This window comes from Hoplias malabaricus, chromosome 10 (assembly GCF_029633855.1).
Source record: "Hoplias malabaricus isolate fHopMal1 chromosome 10, fHopMal1.hap1, whole genome shotgun sequence".
Classification (NCBI taxonomy): Eukaryota; Metazoa; Chordata; class Actinopteri; order Characiformes; family Erythrinidae; genus Hoplias; species Hoplias malabaricus.
Genome location: NC_089809.1, coordinates 4665124 through 4687109, shown reverse-complemented (window position 1 = coordinate 4687109; position 21986 = coordinate 4665124). Strand labels below are relative to the sequence as shown.

The following is a 21986-nucleotide window of genomic DNA, read 5'->3' as shown; positions in this document are numbered from 1 at the left end:
CCCTGTGTCTGTGTGGGTTTCCTCCGGGTGACTGTCTGTGAGGAGTGTGGTGTGTTCTCCCTGTGTCTGTGTGGGTTTCCTCCAAGTGACTGTCTGTGAGGAGTGTGGTGTGTTCTCCCTGTGTCTGCGTGGGTTTCCTCCGGGTGCTCCGGTTTCCTCCCACAGTCCAAAAACACATGTTGGTAGGTGGATTGGTGACTCAAAAGTGTCCGTAGGTATGAGTGTATGAGTGAGGGTGTGTGTTGCCCTGTGAAGGACTGGCACCACTCCAGGGTGTATTCCTGCCTTGCGCCCAATGATTTGGACCCACCGCGACCCTGAACTGGAAAAGTGGATACAGATAATGAATGAATGAATGAATATTTTAGAATAACATTTTATTACACAGTATTCACAAAATGCAAAATACAAGTCCTTGTGGTCATAACAATTCCTGACTGGTTGCAATTGATCTATGGTTTAAAATAATAGAAAAACACATATCTCACTGGAGGTTGTGGATAGTAAATACAATTGATATATTTGTGCAGACACAGACATAGTAATAACAGAAAAATGCTAATATCCCATATTTGTTGCCAAATATTTGAGGAAAGTAGATTTTCTTTTAATATGTGGAAGTGATAATACTGAGGGATGTAGTCAGAGAGGGATGGAGAGATAATGGTCAAGAAGAATAGCCATTTCCTCACATATCGGATTTTCAACCCCTGGATATCTGAATGTCATTATGATGTCACAATGTCTTTATTGATGCAAATACAATTATCATTACAATGAACTAAATAAATACACAGAGAACTAAAATCAAATTAATAGATTTGATTGAATATAAATAACACTGATATCCATATTTCATGAATAGTCTATGATTATATTAATAGAAAAGAGCAAAACAACAACAAAAAATGACATAAGCAATGCTCTATATACTATAAGACTTACATTAACATGATAAGCAGACATATGTGGAGCAGGGGTGATGATGAAGATGATGCTGAGGGGTGTGGTTAGACGATCAGCCGAGAGGGAGGGGGAGGAGTATGACGGAGAAAAAACAGCAGCAGAAACCACAGCGTGTTAGTGTCATTTTTCCTGTGATTTTATTGTCTTTCTTCCTCCTGAGGATTTTGCGAATTACAGGTCTCTTAACATCTACTTCATTGCGTCATCTGGAGGTGAGGTACCATATATTTAAGTCTTCATTTATGCCAAATTCCTGTTGAGGATATTTCCTCCTTTAATCTGAGCTACTTCTCAGTCTATCGCGCACAAATGCAAAATGCAGACATTTATTATTAAGTTAGTGGTTCGGTTTTTTAATTTTATGATATAAAAACGCTGAATATTGACGTATGTTTCAGCGGGGTGATGGAGGACGAGGCGACTACCCATCCCTCCCTCCCTCTCATGTTCCTCCTCGTTTTTCTCTCCTAAATGCATGTTAAACGCGTAGGGCACTGTCCATTCGGAATGTTTACACTGTATATGCTTTATATGATGATCCAACATTTTTGTAAATTACATTTAAGCATCGTTTTAAGCTTTAGACATGTATTTCTCTCTTTATGGGCCCAGCATCAGCATCCAAGGACACTGAGCCCAGCCTGCACTGCATATGCACAAAAAATGATAATAAATAAATAAATAAACGCAGCCTCTGTCTCTTCCAGAGACTATATGTAGCCAGAAACGTAAGGCCACCAAAATATCTTTTAGAATGAATATTATTCATTATATGTATTATATAATATTATATTATATTATAGAACAACTAATTGACTAAAGCTAATAGATTAAAAAATGTATTAAAAAAGTCATAAAAAAAAAAGAAAAAAGTCGCTGCATCATTATTGATTGGGATTTAAACATTCATTATTGTCAATCAGAGTGTTGTGAGATATATATAAAAATATAATATGAGTTGTATAATAGTAAAAAGGAGAAAAAAAAAAATATATATATATATATATATATATTTTTTTTTTTTTTCTCCTTTTTACTATTATACAACTCAGGTGACTGAAGAGAGTAAATATTTGGCCTGCTTTCAGAGTATGTTTGAACATGATTGAAGTGAAATAGCATCTAATCAAACTAATTACATTGGCATTATGTACTGAGACCTATAAGACCTCAGTTACTCCACAGTGTTTGCAATAATTTTGTTTTGGTTGACATTTAAGTTTTCATATTGTGCCTCAGGCAGAGAAATTGTGTGTGTGAACATGTAAATAGGAGGGCAAGAAATGGCAAAGTGATGCAATAATGATGATAAATGTGCACAAAAAAAATCCATGTTAATATAATGTCAAATAAATGCTTCTATAAAATATATATATTTACTTAACCATTGTCTTTGTGTCTTTGTCTTTCTTGACATTTCAGGATTAAAGCTGAGCCATAATGTGACCGATATATTGAAATTACCTGGACCTTCCTTGCCAGAAATTAGAAATTTGTAAATTTCATCCATTTGCCTTTGCATTAAACAACAGTAATGCACTCCACCAGGCCCTCCATTCCCCCAAGGCCTCGTCGATTTGACACTGGCAGACGGGTGGAAGTCAAACCTTCCAACCACACAGCGAAGAGAGAGGACAAAAACAATGTAAACCATGTATCATCTCCTCGTCATGTTACTCGCGCTCCTCCTGAGCCTTTCAGGTTCAGGAGTACAGGACCGAGTCCAAGAGCACCAGTAACTCAACCTAGACTTTTTCGTCAGCAGAAGAATGGGGCCCAACCAGTGGCAAAAAATGTCCAACCAAAAGCTGTAAGTGCAGCATCAAACCAGAGCCCAGCAGTTGTGGATCCAAACTGTAATGAACCCAGTCTGCCTTGCCTATGCTGCGATGGTCACCCTCCTCAAGACAGCAATAGCCTATTCAATCACAATCATAACAACAATAACACTGTGGCCATTAGACAACAACTAAAGCTGGTAGGTCCACTTCCAAAAAACAAGGAGCTGGAGAAGAAGCCAGAAATAGAACAGAAAGCCAAATGTAAGCCAGAGGAGAAGCAGCCGGTGGTTATTCCTGTTGCAAACCAAGTGGAAGACAAAGAAGAAGAAGAAGAAGAAAAAGAGGAAAATGGCAACGTGAATGAAAAGGAAGCTGATCACAAGGAAGATGACCCTGAACTTAATGTGAATGGGAAAGTAGATGAAAACGGCAATGACAACAATGATATTGTAGCTGCTCAAGATGTGGTTGTTGATGACGACGATGATGATGACGACGATGATGATGAAGATGACAATACTCTTGTACCTTCCTGCTGCGATTGTCCAGCCTCTATGCTGGACTTCTCCCTCACTTCTTCTACCTCATCTTCATCCACCTCCATTAGCAGCTGCTCAGATCTCGAGTCTGATTGTCCTGATTCCTTTTCAGTGTCCTTGCAAGAGCAAGAGCATTATCCTGTGTCTCCCTCCTCAGGATCCAACACTTTTCAGCCTTGCTCCCTGCCCCTGGACCTTAGCACATCTGTGAGACCACCTTTATCTCCCTGCTCCCCTGATGAAGGTTATCCTTCAGGTCCATTATCCCCTTCCTCAGACTTTCAGGACAGCAAGGAACCTGAGGAAGGAAAGGCAATCAAAGTAGATCTTCTGAACTTCTTGGACTCTATAGATGAACTAGGTAAAGTGGATCGCTTCTATCGAATTGTCCAGCTGGCACACTGGGAGCTGGAGTGTGACATGGATCTCAGAGATAGGCTCGTTCACCAGGAGAGACTTGAGAAAGTCAACAAGCAAGTGAAACTTGTCCATCTGGAAAGACTTCAAGAAGCCGGACTTGATTTGGATGAGGAAGATCTGTCTGGAGTGCTAGATGAAATGGGCAATATTGACATTTCCTGGAAGATGTATAAAAGTGACAAATCGTGTGACTCCCAGGAATTCAGCGATGCAGGAGTTGATATGACAGGCCCTTCTGATCTAGATGAACCTCCAGCACCAGATTCCCTTGTGCCATCTCCTGTTGAGCCACCTCCAAGGCCTCCAAAACCTCCAGCAAGACACATCAGTGCCCAGCCAGAATTGCACACATATATAAACATCAGTTCGAACACATCTTCAGTTTCCTCCCCTTCTTCCCCAGTGAAATCCTTTACTCTTTCAGTTGCTGCAACCTTGACTACATCTCAAGCTTCAAAACCTCCAGCACTGCCTCCTGCACCTTCACAACCTGTCCCGTATTTCACACTTTATTCAGATTCACCTTCCATTTCTTCTCCTGCTCCACCAATTCCACCTCCCAGAAGACGCCATAAAGCCCGCTTAGAGGCCCAGAGGCTTGCCGAACTTGAGAAAATGAAGATGCCTCAATCTCTTCCTGCTCCAACATCCAGGCCACCACCTCTACCACCTCCACCAGTTGTCCAGCCATCTCCTCCAGCCATTCCACCTCCTCCATCCCTCCCACCTCCTCCATCTTTCCATGCTCTGGATGTAGAGATCCGTAAGCTGTTGGCACTTGCAGGGATCACTCAAGCCGAGCTGCTGAGGCTCAGCCCTGAGTTGGGTGTCTGTGTAGATGGTGTCTTGGAGGAAGGAGAGATGCAGGAGACTTTGAGAAAAAGCAAAGAGGATAAAGAGGATTTGGGCAGATGGAGTGATGAGTCGAGTCAAAGAATCAAGGTTGACTTAAAAGACGTAGATACTGTCATTAAAGAGGAAGTGGTGGTAGAAGAGAATAAAAACACAGGCAAGGAGACCTTCAGAACTACATCCTTCACAGAGATGGCCAGGAGACGCAAGAGAATAGGAGGGAGTGGTAATTCTAGTTGTGGCTGTGGTTTGGGGGATGATGTTAGCTTGAGTGCTGACTCATATTACAGCACTGATATTGGCAATAAGCATTTTGCTAATGCTAGCTTTGGCAGTTTTGATTATGCCTCAGTGATACCTGATTCCCCTCCTCCTCCACCTCCTCCTCGTCCTTTACCCCCACGGCCTCAAATAGTGTCCAATCCCCCTGAACTCCCACCTCTGAAGCCATGTACCCTCCCAGCTAATGCGTCCCGTCCAGATAGATTCGACTGGCTCATAGCCTTTACCCCAGATACTGAAACTCCCCATCTAGATCTTAAAAGGTCTTCGAGTGATGCTGTCCCTCAAAAAACAACAGGCACAAAAGTAACTACCTTTAAAGAACTGCGAAACAGAAGCAAACAAGCTAGCCCTCCATCTCAAGTTCAACCTGAACCAGAACCAACGGTCGTCACCCCTGACCCAGATTTCCTCTATAACCTCAAATGGAGGAGAGAGAAAACAGATGGAGATGGCAGCCAGTGGGAATACACATCCCAAGCACAAGCCACTTTTCTCCAACCACCGCCTACACCTGCTTCTTTGGCCCTTTTTAGGGAAATGCGCCACTTGGACATTCAAGGAGAAGCCTCTCCGGTACCTTATACCAGGCAAAAAAGTGCTTATTCAGCCAGTCACAATTTGAGTGATTTCAGCAACAAAAAGAGAGAATCAAATGAGGATGTGGCTCTGGAGAAAACAGAGGTGAGAGGAACTGCAGATGGAGGACGAACATGGGAATCACGAACAAGAGGTGAGTTCCAGTTCAGATCTAATGAAATACTTCTGATGTTTGCACAGGGTCTGTTATAGGTGTTCATGTGATATGAAGAGCTTAAGGCATCAGTTGGGAGATGTTGTATTAATAAGTTGGAATACAGGACTGAAATTAGAGTACCACAAATTCCCTGCTGAAGACTTTTCTAAAACTTCCACCCAAGTATATTATACTTGATACAACCTGGGTTTGCTGGACCAGGTATTAGAAAGGAAATTACTTTTAGAAACAAAACTATTTAATATTGTGTGTATGGACTTAAAATACTGTTCACTCCAATGCATTCAGTCCGCATATCATTGCTGTCCAATGAAAAACATATATGGATTGGCGACTCGAAAGTGTCCGTAGGTATGAGTGTGTGAGTGAATGTGTGTGTGTCTGTGTTGCCCTGTGAAGGACTGGCGTCCCCTCCAGGGTGTATTCCCGCCTTGCGCCCAATGATTCCAGGTAGGCTCTGGACCCCCCGCGACCCTAAATTGGATAAGCGGTTACAGATAATGGATGGATGGATGGATGAAAAACATATATCTACTTTTCTGTACATTTCATCATGAATGGACTTATAGAAATGCTCCTAAATTACTTGGAATAAAATCTTTTTGCATTAACTTCCACTGAATGTTAAGAAGATTTTAAAGTTGGAAATATATGTTTTTCATTGGACAGCAATGATATGGAATATTAGCTGCTGATCATATTAAGGTTGTAATATCACAACCATGAACAATACAAGAAAGTATTTAAATCGGATTGTTATTGCAAATTTTGACTCTGCTATTTGAATGAGGCGCAATATGGGGCTGCTAATATTAACAGTGCTCATTCACATTTGAACAAAACCATGTATCTCCATGTTTGACAATTTTACTTTGACAATTATTAATGGCCGACATTACATTTAGCTGATACGACATAATTCTGATATCAATATGAACAGTATAAAATGTACTGAAAACTCTCTGAAAATTTTAAATGGAGTGTGCTGAACTTCTGTGCCCTGTAATGAATGTCAGTGATTACAAATTATATCATTGTTATTTTATATTACGACATGTATTGATATTGAATTATTGTCCAGCCCTATATCCAATCAACAATTTAAAGATAAAGGTTCGGTTCAAAGAGTAGCAATATCTTAAATCATGAAAAATTGTTCCAATGTAAGGGACAATGATATGTTTGAAGAGAAAAAACAGCTGTTTTTGAATTAAAAAAAAATGGAAAGGCATTTATAAAATAGGAGAAAATGGACCTGGAAGAAGCTGTGTTACAACTGTGTCCTGGATGTTTCTTTGTGATTTTTAGTGTAGGTCATGGTGGGATTGTAGAGAAGTAAAGTAGGTGAGTTAGGTTGATATGCAAATTAATCCAGAGCCAAGTCAAACACTTTGTGACATTCTGAATAAAAATTTTGTTTCTCAAAAATGGTTCAAAAATGGTCTCAAAAATGTAATTAAAGCTTTCTTCTGAGATTTTTGGTACCAAATATACATTTCTGTAACATGAAAACACAATACCAGTATGTTGGATATGAATTGACACCGGTGCGAAATGTAAATACACTATGAATATGGTATTTTCCACTCCTATCAAAAATAACAAAAATGGAGATACAAGGTTTCGTTTTGTGAGCAACATGAAAGAACATGAAAGAACAAGAAAGAAAAACTTACAGAATCTCTGCAGAGATTTCCATGGGGCTTCATGATGTCACCTTAGTTCATTAAATTATTCATACGCTCTGCAGGCTTGAGGGCTCATATGGCATTTTCTCTCTCTCCTCTTTCTCTCCCTCCCTCTCTCTCTCTCTCACTCTCTCGCTCTCTCTCTCTCTCTCTCTCTCTATATATATATATATATATATATATATATATATATATATATATATATATATATATATATATATATATATATATATATATTTAAAGCTTTGAGGTATAAAATATAGAAGTGCCTGACCCACTTTTGTCAGAACTGAACAGCACAGCGGCACAGTTAGGTGTTTGTGTCTTTAAGAGTAACTTGGGCGGGTCTAAAACTTTCCAGCCAATCACATTTCCGAGAATGAACTTCTAGTCTTAAGTGGCGGGTCTAACGCTTCTCTAGCCAATCACAGAGCAGATAATTACAACGTAACAAAACAGGAAAAGCAAAGCAAAAGTGGACAACAGAGAAAGAAGCCAGCTCACTGTAAGGTAACGGTGGTTTTAGGTCAGGATTATTCAGTTAGCTACAGATAAACGTACAATATTTTTCCAGATTGATCTGTTATTTGAAGCTTATTTTAGAAACATTCTTAAACTTAGTACAATTTACTTGTATTTTATTGTGGAGGCTAAGCTCAATTCTAAGTTCATAGAAGATGAAAGCTCTTAAAAAAGCTTATTTAAGGTGAGTAAAATACCTTAACTGAGAGTATTTGGCCAACTCCTGTGCAATGACCCAAGTGAATGTTCTTAAGGATGATTTCCTGTTTAAAATGTCATACACAAATGCTGGAAGGTTTGAGCTTAGAATAACTTTAAACTCCTAAGGATTTTCTTTACATTTAGTTTTACAATGGCTCTGATTTTAGTGCCAGCTTCTTCTGAGCACAGATGGGTGGGGTCATTTTATACTAACATTGGAATTACTTAAACAGAAATGAGGTCATACATTATATGACTAATATAATAATATGACATTAGTTTTTTCTTGAAATGAAAGGAGTATATCCCTTCTATTCTTCTAAGAAAGATTTAAATTGATGTTGGAATATCTTTGTCAGGATTTGATGGCATACAGCCATAAATACATTATTGAGGTCAAAGATAAGTGTTGGATGATTAGTTTTGGATCCCAAATCATTTCAAATATATTGGATTAAGTTCCATCATTCCACAACCCAACACTGGGGGGCTGTTTTCTATTTTCTAAGGTGTGTCTAAACACATATAGATATAAAATGTGATTTTTGTGAATATTAAACTTTACTAATGCTGGAAATAAATTGGTTTTATAAATAAATACTGAAGGTAAAGTAAATAAAACTTGTATAACACTGTGGTGTACTCACTTGTTCAAGAGCCTTTTGAAAGGCCTTTCATACACTGCTGCAGAACTTTTATACCTTGTATTGTCTTTCTTTCTTGATCACTTGTTTCCGTGTGTGTGTGTGTGTTGTTCTATATTGCATTTTTAAGTATTTGCATATTGATTTAGCGTGTTGTTCTTATGCTAAAACTGTTCTCCATATTACACATGCTTTTATTGCTCTTGTTTGAAAGATACTATTAACATTCTCTCAATTTTCTCTCTTTCCTACTTGTTCCTTTGCTCCTTTAAAAAAAAAATCTCCTTTTTCTTTTACATCTCCAAAAATATTCCCATTCTTTATCCATGCTTTCTGTCATAACATTTGCTTACCACTCTCCCAAAAATCAAACCAACAGTATCCTCACCACCTTTGTCTTTAGCCCTGTCCGATCCTTTACCCTCTCCTTATTATCTCCACTCTAATCCTCCTTCCCAACCACCCTTATTTTACCGCTCTGACTTTTATCGGAGCCAAACAAAAGCCTCGACTTTTCCGCAAGTTCCCAGAATCCCAACTGACTCCATTAGAGATGTTTTCCCAGATTCGCTTTACCGCACAGACTCAAACAATGGAGAGTTTTATTTGTGCCACCATAAAAATACTTCAAGCATTTCAGGCAGCATAATAGACTCTTTGTACCAGTGTTCACGCTACTCAGATAACAAGATGGACAATTTTCATAGCTATAGAAAGGACTCTTCTAACTTGGATGCTAACCGCTTCAATTCAAGTTGCAAAACCGATTGTGACAGAAATGTACATTTTTCAAAGGCAGAGGATGCAAACAGAGAGAAAATAAATATAAAATCCTCTGAACAAAAAGATATGGGCGACATTACTCCGTACAAAAATATAGACGTGATAAATTACATCAACTCTGGAAAACTTGACGATTTTAACGACATTAATTTCAAAGAAGATGTCGAATCTTGGTTTGAAAGCTCTGACAAAGCACGTATCCCTGCTAGCTTCAACCAAAATGGCAGACAGATAGAAAACAGCCCACAAATTTCACCATTCCCAACCATGTACCTCTACCACCCCAAAAACTGCCCCATGCACAAGGGCTCCCCCCCACGTTTATCCCCGATAGGAGCTATTTCCCCACCCCACAGGACTGGACCCTTGTCTCCAGGGACCGGGGACATGTCCAGCCTGTTTTCGCCTCTGTTCCCCCGTAGTCACACCCTTCCTGCCCTCTCTGCCCCACTTTATTACCCCTCCCTTTACCCCCAGGCCCCCCCTCTGGAGCCCAAACTCCTCCCTCAGCAGCGTCCATCTCCACAGCTCTCTCTGAGTAAGGGATTGATTTCTCATTCTCATTCTTCTCTCTATGCTTTCTCTACTGTTCACCTGTCACACTTGTGTTCAGTCAGTGGATTAGCCAGAAATCGAATGTAAACTGACCCCTACACCCCCTTTTTGTTAGTTAACCCCGCACATTGTCTAACAGCCAATACATGTTTGGTTCTTTAATTTTGCACTCGCAATACAAAGGTAATTTACCTAACAAGAATGGACAACACTTATTAGTTATTGATAGGGTTATCTTCAGGATTGTCTACTTCTAGAGTCATTAGACACAAAACTACAGTTGTTGCATTTCTTATATGCCCACCAAAACAGTGTCCAAATTCAGGCTTTAAGGTGTTGCTACCACGGTTTTAACTTTAAGCTAATTTGTTGATTAAAAAATAATAACTATATCATTCTGTGTCAGAAATAACATTTTGAAGCTGTTAGATGTAACTAGATTACTGAAGCACATTTGAGACACCAAACATGTCTTGACAACATTGAGTAAATTTGGGGTTAGGAGATTAAATTAGATTGTTGGCTAAACTCTCAGTTTTCTTGCTTTCTCTCCCTTTGTCTTTTTCTTCTTTTTTTTTTTGTCTTTTTGGTATGTCTTTGAATGTTTTTTTTGTGTTAGGGCAGGAATTGTACTGTAGTCTGCTTTTTATTATGATTGTAAGTTAATGTATGTCATGTTTTTTTTTATTATTATTATTTTAATCCCATTTTGCAATCCCTGTAATATGTTAAATTTTGCGTACAAGGTCATTATTTTGAATAGCACAAATATGTTGTTTACCCTTTTCTTATATTATGTTATTAATTCTGAAATCTGAAGTATTACATTTTGAAGTCAATAGCTCTAAATGATGTTTCTCTCCAGTCCTAAAAAACAATGTAAATGATTGATGAAACTATGTATAACAAAATTTTAAGTAACTACTAGTATGAGTTGTATAAATAGAACTTTCAAATTATGTAAAACCACATTCCTGCTTTAAATTAAAATACTCTAAAGCCAAAAGACTAAGTATAGTGTTTATTATCTACATCTAAATAACTGTACTGTGGACTGTGTTATCCAGTTGGATATAATAATTCATCATATTTTTAAATACAATGCAAAATTTATGTAATTGATTTGTCAAAGCTTTTGAAATTTCATGAACTGGAATTCTGATTAAAAAGAAGTCCTAATCAAATTGAGATATTCTGAGGTATTTAGTTTATTTACTCCCTGAATAATTATAATTACAGTAATAATTTTAGTGTAGTATTTGAGTAAATACATTTTTATTTGTTTATGTTTTGTGACAGCTGTTCGTAGTCTGTCCTTTGCTGGTGCTGAGATTAAAGGAGCGTGGATGGGCAGCGATGTGAGGACCCCACAGAGAGGGCTGTCCTCTCTCTGCCTACAGGAAAAAAGAGGTTGTTATACACTTCCCAACAAATATAAATTGAATTTTGTATAATATATAACACTATCATCTCTAATACTGTGGCCATATATATTAGGGTTGTTTATGTCAAGTGATCTTACTAGAGGTTTTATCTTCACTATGAAATATGAGGCTTTCTGAATATTATGTTTATTCCAAATTTGTGTTTCAGTGTATACAGTCTTATGAGTTTTCAAATGAAGAATTTAACTTAAAATCTTAGTTTTTGTGCATTTATTTTGTATTTTTAATTGTAATTAAACTGCATTCTGGACACTTATATTATTACAAACACCATTTCCAGAACAATTGGGACACAATGCAATTAATGCAACTAATGCAACTAATAATTTACTATATTTAACTGAAATATTAAAAAGACAATATTTGAAATGTGGAATTGAGTCTGAGACATATTATTGTTTCTTGGAAAATATATGACCATTTTGAATTTGATACCAGCAACACATTTTACAAATGTTGACAAAGTAAACAAACAGCTGGTAAAGTTATATAAATTACTGATTAGGTTATTTAGCAATAGGTCAGTGACATGACTCGTTTTAAAAAGAGCATCTCAGAGAGGTGATACACACACACACACACAGGTTTTGGAGTGTCATGCTTCCATCTAGACATTTCTTTTCTGAGAAAGCCTTGCTGGTTTCAGTAAAATAAGTGGAATGGATTCCATTCCAACTGGCCCCTTAATTAAAGTGTCTGGGTGCTAAAGTAGTCCAGACCTTTCAATATTTAAAATGCTGATTTTGTACTATTATTCAGTTTTGAGGTTTGTTTTGTGTTTCCTAGCACTGGTAAGTGCAGTCAGTGTGGCAGTGGAGGCGATTTTGGCTCAGTTCAGCTCCTCTAGGACTCTAGTGCAAAAGGTCAGTCCTATACTCGTAGTATGTATGCAGATTTACCCTTTCAATATCTTTATCCCTGTTCTGATTTGTTAATCGTTCTTTGCTCTGTCCTTCTTTCCAAATTGCTTGATTTTTTTTCTTTCTTTTCTCCAGTTCCACTCAGTAGACAAGGTATTATTAATATTCATGGACATATTTGTTTCTGTAGCTTTACTAAACTCACAAACCCTGCTTTCATTTTCTTTTTGTTATTCTTTCTCTCTTCATTCATATTCAAACTGCCTCCTTCCCTCTATTCCTTTCTCTTCTTCTCCACTGCTGCCTCGCCCACATCTTTCCTTCTCTCTCTCTTTGTCTCTCTCGTTTGTTCTCTCTCTCTCTCTCTCTCTCTCTCTCTCAGGCTCTCTCTGGAGATAGTAGTGTTAACCCAACCCTGGGTCGGTTGGTGCTGCAGTGTTTGTGTCCTGCACTTCGTGACCTTATCAGTGATGGACTGAAGCCTCATCAGAGTGATCTCATTGCTGGGAGACGCCCAAATTCTCCATGGGGCCTGGTTCAGGCCTCCACCAAACCAGGTGATGCTGAGGGATGGGCATGGCTGTCCAAATGTATTATTGCCATCTGTATACTTACATGCCATACATCATTGTGTAATCAGAATGGAGGCATGGATGTAGAAGGAAATATTCTAAAGGATTCCTGTACAGTGTTCTAAGCTGAATTTCTCATTGAGTTGGATTTTTGGAAATTGCTGACATGTTTTCAGAGAACTCTGACAATAAAAAAATTATTGTATTGTATTGATAATCTGTGGGAATCAACATTTTTTTATTTTGCCTTGTGTACATTTTTAACTGAGTATCACTGGGTAGCATTCTGTCTGGGCCTTCTGTCTGTTTGAGTGTGTAGTAATGGGTTTTTATGAGAATCAGCCTCAGTTTTTATAAAGGCAAATATTTTGGCAGATTTTTTAAATCTTATTACATTTTGTAGCAAAGCTGCAATATTTAAAGTGGAATAGAAAAATTGCTTGGATAAAGGTGCCAGAATGGAACTGCTGCACCATTTATAGCGACAGATACATTTATATACAAAAATGATATATTTTTATATATAGAACATTAGTGTAACATCTGCATAATTTAAGGTGGAATGTAAAATTAGATTAAAGGCAAAAGAATGCAACTGCTGCAGCTTTTAAGGTTTGAATATGTAAATAAACCCACTTCAAATAAATGGAACTCATTGCCTTGGATACGCATTCTCGGTTGTGGAGGACATTGCATCTCTCTCACCACCCCCTCCTCTTCCTTAGTCTCTCTGTTTTCCCCATAGTGTTGAATCACCCATCTGTCATCCCTCTGATTCTTCTCTAAGCATTATCCAGATATCTCTCTCTTGCTCTTTTTTTCTCTTCACCTGTTTTATTTATTTTGGATGCACATTAAACTTCAGCTAATAATTATTTCTACAACCACGCATAAAGCTGAAGTTAGATTATATTCCAGATTCTACTGGGTGCTATTTTTGTTTACAGAGTTTAATATATTGAGAATAGAAGGAAAATATAACAATAACACTGTTCACTATTTATGTATTATTTTTTCACAATATATTAAATAGTTGCATAATTGTGTATTGAAGTTTCATTCATTCATTCATTCATTATCTGTAAGCGCTTATCCTGTTTAGGGTCGCGGTGGGTCCAGAGTTTACCTGGAATCATTGGGCACAAGGCGGGAATACACCCTGAAGGGGGCGACTGTCATTCACAGGACAACACAGACACACACACACACACACACACCTACGGACACTTTTGAGTCACCAATCCACCTACCAATGTGTGTTTTTGGACTGTGGGAGGAAACCAGAGCACCCAGAGGAAACCCACGTGGACACAGGGAGAACACACCAACTCCTCACAGACAGTCACCCGGAGGAAACCCACCTAGACATGGAGAGAACACACCACACTCCTCACAGACAGTCACTCGGAGGAAACCCACGCAGACACAGAGAGAACACACCAACTCCTCACAGACAGTCACCCGGAGAAAATCCACGCAGACACGGGGAGAACACACAACACTCCTCACAGACAGTCACCCGGAGGAAACCCACGCAGACACAGGGAGAACACACCACACTCCTCACAGACAGTCACCCGGAGGAAACCCACGCAGACACAGGGAGAACACACCACACTCCTCACAGACAGTCACCCGGAGCGGGAATCGAACCCACAACCTCCAGGCCCCTGGAGCTGTGTGACTGCGACACTAACCTGCTGCGCCACTGTGCCGTCCTCTATTAAAATTTGAACATATAAAATGGCTTTATCTCTTCTAAAATTGTTTTCCGTTCTCCAGGCTCCTGTACCCAGGCTCTGTACAGTCTTCAAATGAAAGTTGCTGCGCTCCCTCAGCTGAAGCACAATCGCCACAGGTTCAACTCCTTCCTCCTCGGCCTTCTCAAGTAAGAAACAAAACCCTCCAGATGTCCAAAGCTTTTGCCCCAGAATTGGGCTGAGGAACATTGGAAATATGTTGTCTTGAGTGATGGAGCTTCATCCAGTATTTTTTGGATGATTTGTAATCCAGACTTCACTGATGCCTTTGTGACTGCCAACTATTCCTCACAGAAATGTTCCAAAGCCTAAGGTAAAGCGTTCTTAAATGAGTAGAGGCAGCCACTGCCGCAAAAGCAACTGACAATGACTGCAAATATATCAGAATGCAATAAATTACGTTGTATTAGGGAATAGAATATTATCATAATCCTAGAAAAGTTCTGAAAATTTCATTCAGTCAGGCTCTTTGGGGCTAGTTATGAGTCAAGTTGTTTTGCTTTCCACTCTCAAAATAGCTAATGCAAATATGTATCATCTTTCATCCTCCCCTGCTTTTTTTCCCTCATCCCGTCTTGCATGTCTCTCTCACTCGCAGCATCAAGCGCCTTGACTTCTGGCTTTCTCATCTGCAGTCCTGCAGTGGTGAGTGTCTTCACTGGTTTGTTGCTGTTTCAGAAGTATTTTGTGAAATACAAGGCCATAAATATATCTGTTATAGTTTTTGTTTGTTTGTTTTTTTGTTTTGTTGGTGTTATATTTTCATTTATATTTCACACTGCAGTATATCGGTGTCACTGAACTACCAAAGCCTGTGTACACAGATACATTAATGCTTTGAATCTGTTATTTGCTAAGCTTCACTAAAGCCTGAGTAGACAGATACATCGATTTAATAGGTCAGTTATTCACCGAACTTTACTAAAGCCTGTGTAGACTGATTAATCAATATAAGGATTTAGGATTTGTATTTTATTTATTTATTTATTTATTTATAAATGTGAAACTAGCTACCTATAAATTACCACCACATACTTTCTTTAATTGATTGTTTATAGTTCTCTTTTTCTACTTACATTCCTATTATCAAAATAGACATCTCAGTCTCTCTCTTTCATCCTCAGATGTTTTGGAGACGTTCTACCACCCCATGTCCTTCATGCGTCTTTCGTCCACATCCTGCCAGCCTCTTTTTGATGAGCTCCTCCTCCTTCTACAACCTCTATCTCTCCTGACCTTTAACCTTGACCTGCTGTTTCAGCATCATCACCTGGACCCTTCATCTCCTGACCTCACACCAACAAGCCACAACTCATCAGTATCAAGACTCCCAAACCGGGGCTTTAGCTTCCATCTGCTGCCCACTTCCCAGTCTGAAGACCTGAAGAGTGTTTGCAAACAAGGACCTGGAGTTTCTGGAAATTTAAAAACAAACAGCTTTCGTTTAAGCCCCACAAATTTGTTTGGTCCAAGTCAAGTCCAATGTAAACCAGTCGCAGCCCTCAATAAGGAGGAGGGGACAAGCCCCCAGCTCCAGTGGTTGAAGGAAAAGCATATTGAAGCACCTCCTAGTGATGTAAATGAGAATAGCCTCGCTCAGCAGGCTGGTCAAGCCCTGCAGCAAGGCTGGGGGGCTGTCATGAGATGGGGAGAACGTTTAGGCCAAAATTTGGGAGGGCTAGCTTCCATCAACAGCGCGGAAGAAGTTGAAGATGTGCAAACTCCAGGCCAGGAAGCTGATGCTGTGCCCTGGGGATTGGGTCGACTTTTTGGAGCCTCCAAAAGCCCAAATAACCCACCAACAAAAAGGTGAGTTAGGGGCCATGTGAAGGTTTGATTGCGTATCTTAGAAACATTACATTTCCTGAGATATGTACAGTTCAGTCCCCAGTCCATACATGGAGAATATATGGAAAATTGCCTGCTTTGTATTGATCCCATTAGTGATGTCACAAACACGAAGATGTTTATAATCTCTTTTCTGCCGACAGAATGAGAATTGACACAAATATTTTTATTTTAATATGATCAAATGAGCCTATTCAGTTCAATTTCAAGATAATCACATTTTAATCTGCACTGCTTTTTATCTACTTAGACATATTTATATTTAAAAATCATCTATAATTTATACAGTGTTGTATGAGTACATTTGTTCATATTCATTTGAATGATGTCAACCTTTTATAGTAATAATTGTGTGTGTTGTGGGTGGTTGCATGTTTTTTCTTTTTCCCAAAATATTGAGAACTTGCTTTGCTCTCCATCTGTGCATAAATACTCACAGTTACATAACATCTTTTTCTTTGTTTCTCTCTTTCTTTCTCTCTCTCTCTCTCTCTCTCTCTCTCTTAGACGTCCCTCTCAGTGGTTGTCTCCAGGAATATCAGTTTTATCTCGCATGACCAGTGGAGGTCATATCTTTCTCCCTGAAAAAATAGAGCCTGTGAGAAAAGGAGAGATTGAGAAAGAAAAAAAAGAAGAGACTGGAGACCAGCCCAAACCGCTGAGGTAAATGTCATTCTTCAAACAAAGTTATTACATGTTATATGGAGTGCAATACTTTACAGTGTGTAGCTATTTGGGTTTGAAAAGCTTTATCATCTTTTATAAAATTAATGTGCTATTAATTTCATATGATAATTTAAACTTTTATTCTGTATACGCTGGTGTTCTATAATAATTCAGGATTTTTTAATCACCATTTTTAATTAAAACTAAGAAATCCCCATGTATTTCTGGTATCAAATGACATTTATATAACTTGGTAACAGTTAACTTTAATAGGACACTATCTGCCAATGAATAGGCGGACCGTGGTCTGGGTCCGGACACAGATGCTGTCCTATCCGGACCAGGACCTGTAACTGATAAACTATTAAGAGGGGCCTCTATATATATATATAATGGGACCTTAATAAACGGTAATTAATTACCCCTGGGCCAGCACGGTGGTGCAGCAGGTAGTTTTGCAGTCACACAGCTCTAGGGCCCTGGGGTTGTTGGTTCAAGCCCCACTCCTGTCTGTGAGGAGTTTTGTGTGTTCTCCCTGTGTCCGAGTGGGTTTCCTCCCACGGTGCAAAAACACATGTTTGTAGGTGGATTGGCGACTCAAAGTGTCCATAGTTGTGAACGTGTGAGTGTGTGTCCTGTGAAGGACTGGCGCCCCCTCCAGGGTGTGTTCCTGCCTTGCGCCCAATGATTCCGGGTAGGCTCCGGACCCACCGCGACCCTGAACTGGATAAGCGCTTACAGATAATGAATGAATGAATGAAAAATCTAATGCCACTTTATGATACAGTTTCTCATCCTGTTAAATGGGGTTCGTTTAGTCTTGCCCAGCATAGCAACAGTAGCTATAAAACAAGGTCGTGGAGCCTGGATAGATCACGAGTGCCTTGCCAGAAATGATCAAATGTTTGGAGCCTGGGTAGGTGATGTAATACTTTTGATTTCATATTTGACTTGTCCCGTAGGATGGTGAGAACCTTGTGTGATTACACTGGCATGGGTACGGAGCTAAGCTTCAGAAAAGGGGAGGAACTTATCGTTCTGGGAGGTGTGGACCAAGACTGGATCCGCTGTCGTCAAGACAACAAGGAGGGCCTCGTTCCTATTGGTTATGCGTCCCTTATCATATGACTTGAAGACTCATGTAAAGACGGTGGGCGAGATTACTTAAGGAAATATTGACAAAGCATTGGAAGTATGTGTTGATATAGTTATTATAGAAACTGTGTAAAGTGTTTAACCTCCGTTGCCTGGTTTGTGATTTCTCAAATCTTGATTTCGCTACTCCTAGCATTCGAAAACACATATACATCACTGTATAAAGGATGAATATACATAAATATATACATATATATAAATATATATAAAGCTAGATTCGTACTACTAAAACCATAGATTCGACTGCGATAGATAGACAGATAGACAAATGAACTGAAACCGAAATAGTCATCGTATAGTGATCCAATACAAAATACATAGAATTCATCTTGTGTGCCACTATGGAAAAAATATCCCATTCATATTATACAGCTTTAGTCCAAATTTTCTAGCTTGCTTATGTATTGTAAAAGAAAGTATATCTGATAAATTTGCAGCTACTTTTGGGGTATTACTTGATCACTTAAGTCCCTTGCACTCTGTATAACATATACATTTTTAAAACATATAAAGATTGTTTTCTTATACATGGCTTAAGCTTAATTTTAGACCAAAACCATTCTTACCTGATGGGGATTAGGTCGAATCCTGGACTACATCTTCCTTTTAATGGAGACTCTTATCTTAAAGAATGCTGTGTGGTCCAGAACTAGGCGTTAAGGGCAATCACCAAAAATTAGCATACAGTATTTATGAAAGAGGTTACGTATTATTTTTATTTATTCTCAAAACACCAAAAAGCCATGTTTAAAATAGGTTTCTAAAAATACGTGATTGCTCTTTTAATTCTTTTGATTTAGTCAAGAAATCCCAGTACTTTTATTCTAAATTAATTAGGCTTAATTAATTGTGCAGCCTCTCTGACTCTTAACATATTCATATTTGTATTAGTAATGCCTAATGTTAACCTTTTCCGTTCCTAGCTCATTAGCCTGAAAATGTAAAAGTACTACTTTTATTGTTGACATTTCTCTCTGTAGTGGCAGTAGATTACTTACGTGTGCTAGATTGCTGACCATCCTAATTTTATGTAAATGATTCTCCTACAGTGTGCTGTGGTTTTTAGAAGAGTTTTCCTCACTTGTAGGCTTGATATATCGATGACTATGCATATACCGTACTGTAAGATTCACAAAGTTCTCGCCGGGGTTAGCCACATATGACTGAATGCATTATTCATTATTTTTTATTGATAAATGTGTGTGTGTGTGAATGCCTTGAATCTGGGGTTGAGTCATATCTTAAAAGGTTGCATGAACATGTATCGCAGGAGATATCATATATTTGTCAGTCTCAGAAACTACATGGCTTCAATGTGTGTGTTTATAAAATTCATTATTTATCACAAAAATGACAGTAATAGAGAGTTGAGCCTTAAAGGAATAATCCACTCTTTTTAACCACCTAATCTTAATTTGTAGCAGATGAAGCATATGGCAGATTATTTTAGATAATCATTTCAATATATGTCCCTGAACTTGGAAAAGAACTGATATTAAGAGGTTTACTGATATTAAGTGAGGTTATAGTTGGTGGGTTTTTATTTGCTTAGGTAAAATTCTGGGAAATATATTAAAGTGATATGCCATGGTAATTACAAATGGAGATTAGGGTAAAAATGCAGGACTATTCCTATAAAGGAACAGTAAAATATAATTATCAAAAAGAATACAATACTTTTAGCCAAAAACAAGTGGGTGATGCTGACTGAAGACATTTTCTGGCCATCTGTGCCTGGTAATATTAAAAACCTAGTTTGCATGGATTTTGGCTTCTTCTTTATTACAAGCCGCTAAACAGTAAGATATTCTGCCAGTAAAAGACCCACAGAGCTTTTCCAGGATTTTATTGCACCTGTGCGTGTATGAAGTTGTACCTTTAACCTTCCTCTGCCTTGTTCAGGTGTTTCTTACTCACTAGGGGTGTAACATGCACTGACTTTATTCAACTGCATAGCTTTTATCAATATTAGAATTGATAAATATTTACTAAAGAGTGTGCTACAATTTTGGCGCATAAAAAATTCTCAGGCTGTTTTCAAACATAAAAATCCACAAAGAACCCCTTCAAAGGTTTCATACATTGTTCTGTAGTATGTCCTATCGAAATGACCAAAATTGAAGGTTTACCCCCTAGTGTATAAGCCTCTCAGTGGACAATTTCTGGTCTGTTTGAGTTGAGCGAGTAATTGCTTGACTTCTACAATATGTTTACAGATGAAATTCTGCACTGGACTTATACATAGATATATAAGGTAAGGGCGTGCTCTTATAGGTTTAAGGGAAAGTCTACCTATTTTTAAAACATTTCTGCATAAGTAAATCATTATTGACGTGAACGTCAAAAAAGTATTCACAGTAGTATTGACTGTAAACTGATTTAAATATCTCTATTGCAGAAAAACCAACACTTTTCAAATACAAACATAGAGGAACTCTGTTGGAAGTTGAAGAGCAAATAAAATGTCTGTTTTTATGTTGCAGACAGTTTGAGGTCTTGTTCCCATCACAACCCCTGTGAAGAAATGTAATTTCTTCAGTTTTCTTAAATTAAAACGGTTTCATATCAAAACATTTAGGAGCTGTTAATATTTTAAAAATTGTTTTATGTAGAGATTTTGAAAAACAGAAAGACTTCCCCTTTACGAACTTAATTGTTTAATTTCTATGAAATATTTAGTCAAATGTGAGTATCTGACATTAATGTTGTCATTGTTGTTGTAGTGGACTCCATATTCTGAGCATTTTGATCCATTCTTACCTCAAATGGGAAAACTGCAATGATATGTGGAACATTACAGGGATTGTTGATTATTATTTTATTTTCATTCTCTTTTTTACGTTTGCATTTACCTTTGTGCAATGAAGAGTTTTGTTTTGATGGAACAAAAAAGAAAGAAAAACAGGTATATTATTGTTATTATTGAATAATAGTATCTTGGTATTGTTTTTGTTGTGAATGATATTGATTTGGCTGCTCTATCTATTCCTTTTCCTGTCTATCTCTCTATCTATCTGCTGTTGTGTGCGTATGGGTGTGTGAGTGTATGTATGTGTGGCAGTGGGTTGTGTAGCTCTGTGTGAATTAGCCCGCCACTGTAGCACACTTTAAGCGCATTAGTTGCCTGTACTCCGTTAATGCAGTGTCATTCAACAGTCAGTTCTTTGCATGTGGGTGTTTGTAAATATACCCAAATAAAATTATTAAAATTTATGTGTGCGGGAAAATGTTTTTATTTATTTATTTGTGGAATCATTCATTCATTCATTCATTCATTCATTCATTCATTCATCTGTCACTGCTTCATCTTGATCAGGGTCAGAGCCTTATCTGGAAACACTGGTCACAAAGCAGGAGCACACCCCAGACAGGGCCCCAGTCCATCAGATTGCAAATCTACACACTCTCACCCCTGCTTTTCTGACACCTAGTGGAGATTCTATAAGCCTTTTTAAAACCAGGAACCTTTGGAGCATGAACCGGTTCATTTAAGGACTACAACTTGATTCACTTTAATAAATGTTCCTTGCTACTTTATAAAATGGCTCATTGCTCTTCTAGGGAGAAGCACAAAAAAGAATACAGCTGCTACGAAAATGTACTTGCTATTAAGATATATATGTATGAAACCAAAATCAAAAATGAACAACACAACAATAAAATGATCAAGTCCTTGATTTTTCATTATAA

General features: G+C 38.2%; 1 protein-coding gene across 2 annotated transcripts; it reads left to right on the top strand.

Annotated features, from left to right (window-relative positions):
* The first annotated feature begins 1042 nt into the window (after positions 1-1042).
* On the top strand, positions 1043-21328 carry rusc1 (RUN and SH3 domain containing 1). 2 transcript variants are annotated; one of them, XM_066682886.1, is made up of 11 exons: positions 1043-1178; positions 2389-5573; positions 11290-11400; positions 12222-12298; positions 12431-12448; positions 12678-12852; positions 14650-14755; positions 15226-15272; positions 15752-16436; positions 16983-17138; positions 18104-21328. In XM_066682886.1, exons 2-11 carry the CDS (start codon positions 2501-2503, stop codon positions 18267-18269), a joined length of 4614 nt encoding a protein of 1537 aa, XP_066538983.1. In that variant the 5' UTR covers positions 1043-1178; positions 2389-2500; the 3' UTR covers positions 18270-21328. The 2 variants fall into 2 exon arrangements, with proteins under 2 accessions (XP_066538983.1, XP_066538984.1); XM_066682887.1 differs by lacking the exon at positions 12431-12448.
* Positions 21329-21986: the final 658 nt, after the last annotated feature.

Coding starts and splice junctions, on each gene's coding strand:
- rusc1 (XM_066682886.1), top strand. CDS start 2,501: ATGCACTCCACCAGGCCCTCCATTCCCCCAAGGCCTCGTCGATTTGAC. Junction 12,853..14,649: donor TCAGGCCTCCACCAAACCAG/GTGATGCTGAGG, acceptor TCCGTTCTCCAG/GCTCCTGTACCCAGGCTCTG. Junction 15,273..15,751: donor TCATCTGCAGTCCTGCAGTG/GTGAGTGTCTTC, acceptor TTTCATCCTCAG/ATGTTTTGGAGACGTTCTAC.